Here is a 7,446-nt window from a genome sequence, read left to right on the forward strand (position 1 = left end):
CCGTCCCGGGCCGCGGCCGCCCCCCCCCCCGCCCCGCCCCGCGCTCCTCACGTCACCCGGGCTGAAGCCTGAGGAAGGGAAACCCAGAAGCATTTGCCTCCTTCCCTGCCACCTCACAAAACCCCATTGCAGCAGCTGACGCGCCTCCCCCAGCCTCAGTCGGCCCCATTAACCAAAACAGCTTCATTATGCCAATTTCCAGCTTTCACCATGGGGCTGATAGCTGTCAGCAGAAATAAGAGTTAATCTGGAATCACTCACATTCACAGAGCTGCCTGGCTAAGGGGAAGAGATAAACCTTTGACAGAAGCAGGAGTACACTCTGCTCATGCAGCCTGCCACCAGCAGAGGGGCTTCTCTCCTTCCTTACCCCTGGGAGGCCAGGCTGCAAGACTGCAGCCCTCTGCGGAGAGGCGTGTAGCATCTCTCTCTCTCTCTGGCACACACACACACACACACACACACACACACACGCACACACGCACACAGAGGCAGCTCTGACCCTTCCCTCCCCACCACCCACTCCCCATCTCCAGGAATCTCTCTCCAGTGCCATCTGGAAATGCCTAATTCTGTCCCTTTTGCTTTTACTCTGGACCGTGATTAACTTTTTATTTTGGAAAATTACTTTATTATAGATATAGATATAGATATGTATGTATGTATATATAAAAAGGTTCCATTTCATTTGTAAAATCTTATTTTTTTTCTTTTTTTCTCCTAGAGAAAATGATGACGAGGTTAAAGGAAAAAAATAAGTTACATTACAGTTTCCAAAATGGTTCTCGCTCTCCACTGAAGATGGGCCCCCATCAGGGCTGTAATGCACTCTCGGTCCCAGCTTGTGCTTTGCAAGAAGAGGGAATATAACTAGATTAGTTATTTTAGGTTAAAATAGCCAAGAGACAGACGCCTTCGCCTCAAAAATATTCTGAGACACATAAAAGCAGGAGGAAACAAGTCTCTTCAGTCACAAAATGTTGTACATCCCGCAAATACTAGATTCAATTAATTTAATAAAATAGAATATACATAGAGATTCTGCACAAACGTATTGCTTTCTCCCAACAGCTCCTGGTGTCGGGAACCTCAGCTCCACTGGGCCTCTCTCTCTCAGCCTGGAGCAGGGTGGCCACGGCTGCTGCTTTTAACTCTGGAAATTCCGCTTGCTGGTGCCCAGTGCCACTGAGGCGAGGAGGGTGTCCATATGGAACTTTTCAGGAATACAGCCCAGGAGGAGGAGCTAGGATTTGGCACCCAGTGGAGAAAGGTGAGTGGGAGAGTAGGGCAGGACTCAGGGGTCCAGGTCTGCTGGGTCAGAGGATAAACCAGAGAGACTCAGCACGTCTTTCTTTGCGGGGGGCGAGGCAGCCATGCTGTCGGGAGGGCCGGAGGCCGAGGGATCCTTGGAGTCGCTGGATGGAGCCCTCCGGCGGAGGCAGACACCAGGGCTGGGTGGGGGCCGAGGGCCCTGGCTCTGGCTCTCTGGGGGTTCTATGGAGATACTGGGCGGGCTGAGTTTCTTCTTGGGCCGGCTCCCAGGTCCCCCAAGAGGCTGACCCCTGAGGCTAGAGGGGCCAGGGCCCAGGCGGGGTTGGGAGCCACTGTCCAGGCAGCTGACGGCGATGGAGTGCCTCCTCTGTTCATCCAGCCAGGACGCAGGCCGGCGCGGGCGGCCGCGGGCTTCCACGCTGTAACACTTCTTTAGGTCCCGTGGGGACGGGGCTTCCTCCTGGCTGCCCACAGGCAGGAGGTCTCCTGAAATCCAGCTCAGCTCCGTGTCCAGCTCTACGCGGCTTCTGATCTCTGATGGGCCCTTGCTCCACGTGGGTTCTGGGCCCGGGCAGGGGGCTGACGGGGGTGTGTGCTTCGAGATCTTGCTCTGGCTGTGGGAATGCTGCTGCGCCTGGGTGCTGGGGCGGCCCCAGAAGGAGGAGGCTCCGGCCAGCGGCGGGGAGGGCCCACTCACCTCTGACAGCAGGTCTTCCCTGCTGTCCAGGCCCTGAACGTCCAGGGAATCCGTCCTTATTGCTGCCTGTATGGGGTAGGGCGAGGGCTCAGCCCAGGGGCCTCCTCGCCCCTGTGAACTGTCCCACTTGACAGGTCAGAGAGCCCCTCCTCCCCTGCTCCATGGAGTTTCAGGCAGGACCACCCTAGGCAGGGGTACCAGTATCTGCTCTTGTTGGGAGATGCGGGTCATACGCAGTCTGACCTCTGTTGTCCACTGTGCCCCCACCCCCCAGCCTGCAGGAATCGCTCTGCACAGCTCCCAACCCATGTGATCCAGGAAAGCACTGGGCCAGCTCTGCTCTCCAGCTGTTCCTCACAACACCTCCCAGCCTCTGCACAGGCTATTTCTTGGGCCTTAAATATCCTTCCCAAATGGCAAGCATCCCTTGACTTCATGGGCTCAGGTTCCCTGTGATGTAATACCCGACTATCTTCACCCCAAAGTAAAACTGACCCCTTCCTCCTCTGCTCCCTGCTGCACCGCACACGTGAGCACCCTGTGACCTGTTGCTGCAATGACCTGATGGGGTATATGTCTCTGCTGTTATACCATGAGCTCCAGAGGGCAGGGGCTGTCTCATTTGTCCATGTCCCCAGGGCCCGACCATGGAGGCTGCTCAGCGAATATTTGCAGAAGGGACGAGGACAGTGCCTGGTCCCCAAATGTGCTGGATTGAGCAGATCCTCATGTGGCTATCCTCACACATGAGGCACGCATGGCGTGGGCAGTGGCCTTGTCACAGTGGGGGCAGACAAGCCTCACGTGGCTACACGAGCTTCTGCTCTGTGCCCCTGGAGTGTGGGCTCTGGAAGGTAGGCGCCGGGCTTGGCCAAAAGTGGAGACATCTAAAACGTGCCTTGTGCCCCTTAGCTAGGTCTAGAAGTACAGAGAATAGGGAGGCAGCTCTGCACCACGGAAAGGGAGTCCAGAGACCAGGTTCTACCTCCACCCTGACGTGTGTCCCTGAACAACCATGGGCCCCTCTGGGCTCCGGGCCTCCTCGGCGAAACAAAGGAGGGGGTGCAAACTCCAAGAGGACACAGACCACTTCTGCTTTGCCTAGAATTGTGTCCCTGGTATCTAGAACTCAGTCTGGCACATCATTGGCGCACAATAAATGTTTGCTGGGAGAATGAAAGTGGCAACCCTGGTCACCACCAACAGCCTAGGATTCCCAGCAGAGGGACCAGCCCCGGTCCGTGTCCACCCTCTACACCTGCTCACCTGGCGCCTGAGTGGCCTCTGAGCCAAAGGGGAGCGGCCTGGTGGGGGCAATTTGGGGATGGTGCCCCACGTGGGAGCACCGTGGGGCTGGAGCAGATGGGGTGCATCTTTGGGAAGCTGCAGGATGTAGCTGGTGTCTGCTGGCTGGGAGTGAACGGACAAGACAGAGCCTGTGAGGGGAGGGGGGAGGGGGAGAGAGAAGAACTGGAGAGTCAATGTGCTGGCTCCCACCTGAGTCCCTCCCGTCCACTCTCCCCACCGGGGCCTCTACCCTCACCACCCAACCCCCACCCTGGATTGAAAGCCACTCCCCTCAGGCTGGGGGCTCCCTCAGGCAGGGGCTGGCTGAGCCCTTCAGGCTGGGGGCTCCTCAGAGGTAGGAGAGACCTCTTTGTCTGCCTCAGTACCCCTACTTCCCGAGGACAGGACTGGGCTTAGGCAAGGACGGATCTCCTGGTGTGAGCCGAGCTGGCCTGCCCCCAGCCTTGGTACCTGACTGAGCTTTGGGGAGCCCCCAGCCCCTGTGTCCCAGGGACCCCTCGGCAGTGCTCCCATCCCGGCACATGTAGCTGTCATTGGGCAGAGAGTGCGTTCGGCTGACCCCAGACTTCCTCACAGTCAGCAGATCTGGTCTCAGCATGACGGGCACCTCCTCAGTGTGGGACTCCGTCTGCAAAAGGAACAGGGGAGGGAGATGGGAGGAAGAGGGGGCATCCAGATTGGGTAACTGAGGCAGAGCTTGGCAACAGAAACCAGAAGCCCACCCCCACCCCCACCCCCGGCCAAGGCCCTGGCCCCCATCCCCTCCCTGGACAAGGTGGTGATGGGATGAGTGTGGTCGGGGAGAAGGGACAGACACATGGATGAGCCCTCCATACACAGGGAGGAAGTGGGTAGGAGGATGCCCTGCCCCCAGAAAACTATTCACACTGCATCATCTTGGAGCTTTCCACAGGGGATGGCAGAGGGGTGAGGTGTCCAAAGGAGGGAGAGCAGCCCCCAGCCCCCAGCCCCCGGCCCTTCAAGCAGCCCAAGAGTTCATTCTCAAGGCCCCATTGAGAGTCTCTGAAGCTGCACAGTGGAGAGTTAAAAGCTAACAACAGCCCCCCATCCCAGTCGCTGTGCTGGGGCTTGGGGAGTAGGGGAGGGACTTCCTACTGAGCAGGAGACAAGGCAGCCCCGGGACTGCCTGCAGAACAGAGGCTGTTTCACCATCCAAGTCCTAAGGCAGCCCCAACACCCAGCACTGGACAAAGGCGGGGCTAACGTGAGCTGAGTGACGGCTGAACACTAAGAGTGTGTCACAGCTGGTTCAGCCCCCTCCCCACCTCCCTTTAATTACACAGTGACTCTGGCAGGCGGTGTGTGAGGAGCAAGGCCTGGGTACCATGGGCTCAGGTCCTCCCTTAGTGGACAGACTGGGGATGGGAGTGGATTTTTTTCAATCTATTTCAAAGAAAGGCAATAATCAGCCTTTGACCCCAGCTGGAAGGAGACAAGGCTTGTTCCCAAGAGATTTCTGCATCACCCTGTCCGTTCCTGGCTCTCAGAGAGGCTGTAGGTTCCTGTCCCGATGTGGACCCAGTTAAGTAGCCGCAGAAGGCCTGAGAATGGCTGTGTCAGAAAACAATCGGATCCCTTACGACCTCTCTCAGCCCCAGGCTCCACTTCTGCCAACCACCCCAAGACCCCCAGGAAGCCCTAAGGTGAAGGCCCTGCCCCAACAGAGCCCTGCTGTGAGGAGGGGCCCCCTGTCCCTCCTTAAGTCCCAAGAGGAGGGGGAAGACAGGAAGGAGGGGGCTGCCCACAGTCAGATGGGGACGGGAGCCGGGCAAGGGTGGAGAAGCTGTCAGAACACAAAGAATCGCCCCAGGACGTGGGGACATACAGGGACAGTGACGGGGGAGATGGGAACGCCCCCCCCCCCAGGTGGAGAAGGGCATGGTGGTGGCAGCAGAGATGTGGCTCTCACCCACTACGTGGTGGTGAATGGCTCATGTTGGGGCGAGGGGGGGAAGCGGAGGTGGGAAGGAGGGGTGCAGGGAGGGGGAGGGCTGGCTTGCACGGGGCTCCAAATACAGAGACCAACTCTGTGTCCAGACAGGCCCTTTGGTCAGCTGCCTGATAACACCTCTGATCTGAGCTCTGTCACTCTTGGGTGTCTGGATTAACCCTTTCACAACTGCTGCCCCTGGGCCCTTCTGGGCAAGGCCCCAATTTAATCTTATCTAATTTCTTTGTCCACCGTGGGGAACCTGAAAGACCTAGCAAAGCCTAGAGCACCAAGTGCTGCCTCTGGGTGGGGCCTGGTGGCAGAGTGAGAGGACGGGAGGGATATGGAGCCCTGCAGCCAGCCCGGCCCCTGGGGAGGCAGGGGGAGCAGTTGGAGGGTGCTGTGTGTATGTACATTGCTCTCCAGGGCACTAAGTAAGAGTGTGTGAGTGTCATCAGGCAAAGAGTCATCCGTCAGAGCTACAGAGCAGGACAGTTCAGACACAATCTCTGACGTCAGAGACAGAGCCTCCATCTCAGCTAGAGGGATCTAGACAGGGAGAGAGATGATCAGGCATAAGAAACCGAGACAGTGCACATTCTCGTGTGTGCACGCACACACACGCACACGCACACACACGCGCGTGTGCGCACACAGAGCCCCTCTTCCCCGGTCACAGAGCGTAAGGAGAAAAGGCCTCCTTTCTCTCTCCCCACCCCTTTCCCAAGTAAACTGAGAGCGCCTCCCCTCCCCGCCTTCAAACCCCTGCTCTGATCAGAGAGGCTGCGCAGGCAGCAAAGAGCCAGAGCAAACACTGACAAAGCGAGGAGACACAGAAACACGTTCTAAAGATGCCCCAGGAACCTTGACAGCCCCTCCCACACTACCACCACTCAGGGAGGGAGCAGGGAGAGGGAAGATACCAGAAAAAAAATGAAGGTCCGCGAAGCGCCTCTCTGCTCCCAGCGCAGACAGAGCAGCATGGGGGTGGGGGGCGGCGGTGCTGGGGACAGAAGCTGCCAATCTGATGTCTGCTTTCTGCCTATTCTCTCTGCTTCCAAAAGCCTGGCAGAACTCGGCCTGGCCCCAGATTCTGGCATCTCCCCTCCTGGGCCCTCCTCTGCCTGCCTTCTCCAGCCTAGGTTCTGGGAGGTGCTCTACTCCTGCTGGCCTGAACTGGGCACACTGGTTTGGGCCACCACAGCATCTGGCTGGCTCACCTGGGATCTGCAGCCGGGCTTCAGTGCCTACAGGGCCCTGGCGGAGAGCGGGGCCATGCCTCCCAGATGAGCTGACTGCCTGGTCACCTTCTCACCACCCTGCTCTCCCCCAGCACCCTTCCCCATGAGCCTCCTTCAGGATGGGAGGCCTTGGGAAGGGACTTGCCTTCCCACTGATCGTTCTAGGTCGTTGCCAGGTTCAGGTCCCTAGAGTCTATCTGAGGCTGAATCCCAACAAGAGGTCAGGAACCCTAGAGGCAAGGTCCCTTTCTAGTTGAGGATCACCGCCCATTTCTTTGATCAGGCTACAGGTGTCCCAGGTGCTGGGAACCTGCTTGCCCGCGCCATCATCCATCATGGCCCGCGGAACACTAGGCTTTCTGCCTCCAGCTGATACCTGTCTCCTTGCTTCCACTCTGGGTCTACTGGGGGCTTTCCTGCAGTCCTTGACCTAGGAGGAGGGTTGGTGGGGTGCACCTCCAAGTGGAGGGGGTCAAAGGCGGCCACACAGGTCCCAAGAGGAGAAGGAAGAGGACCCCAGAGAGCAGATCACAGTGAAATGGGGTTGGGGGAGAAAAGTATGTGGTGCTGCGGGAAGGGGCAGGGCTTGGGGAGGAAGCCAAGTCCTATTTCACACGAGGTCCCTGGAACCCACTCCCAGCTGGAGCTTTCCACCCACTCTCAGGACCAGGTCAGAAGCCACTGGCTACGGATAGCACCCGTCATGTCCAGCGGTTTCCTTAGCTTAAAAAGCCACCAAACAGAGGACTGGGGAGGGGAGGGCACTGGATACAGAGAAGAAGGAGTCTGTGTTCTAAGACATGTCCCTCAATGGGTCCCCTGGCCACCTGCACTCTCCCCCGAAGCACCTCTCCCCTGGATCTGGTACCTGACTTCCCCTACCCGTTAAGGTCCCACTGCCAACTTGTCTTCTGCTCCATCCATCTCTTTTCTTCCAGGTTCTTTCTTACAACTGCCCTCTCCAGACCCCCCCCCCC

At 58.2% G+C, this 7,446-nt stretch overlaps 1 protein-coding gene across 46 annotated transcripts in view; it reads right to left on the reverse strand.

Annotated features, from left to right (window-relative positions):
- Nucleotides 1-608: 608 nt before the first annotated feature.
- The window catches only part of CACNA1G (calcium voltage-gated channel subunit alpha1 G), a 65,048-nt gene continuing 58,210 nt past the window's right edge, over nt 609-7,446 (reverse strand). For 18 of the 46 annotated variants that reach the window (XM_007465043.1, XM_007465033.1, XM_007465026.1 and 15 more), the window contains 3 exons: nt 3,728-3,905; nt 3,236-3,405; nt 609-2,035 (listed from right to left, as the gene is read on the reverse strand). In XM_007465043.1, the coding sequence (XP_007465105.1) occupies nt 1,295-2,035; nt 3,236-3,405; nt 3,728-3,905 (1,089 nt within the window). In that variant the 3' untranslated portion in view covers nt 609-1,294. Of the gene's footprint in view, nt 2,036-3,235; nt 3,406-3,727; nt 3,906-5,642; nt 5,778-7,446 lie in introns of all 46 variants that reach the window. The other 28 variants (XM_007465045.1, XM_007465038.1, XM_007465029.1 and 25 more) reach the window with 6 other exon arrangements.

This window comes from Lipotes vexillifer, unplaced genomic scaffold, assembly GCF_000442215.2.
Source record: "Lipotes vexillifer unplaced genomic scaffold, Lipotes_vexillifer_v1.1 scaffold591, whole genome shotgun sequence".
NCBI lineage: Eukaryota > Metazoa > Chordata > Mammalia > Artiodactyla > Lipotidae > Lipotes > Lipotes vexillifer.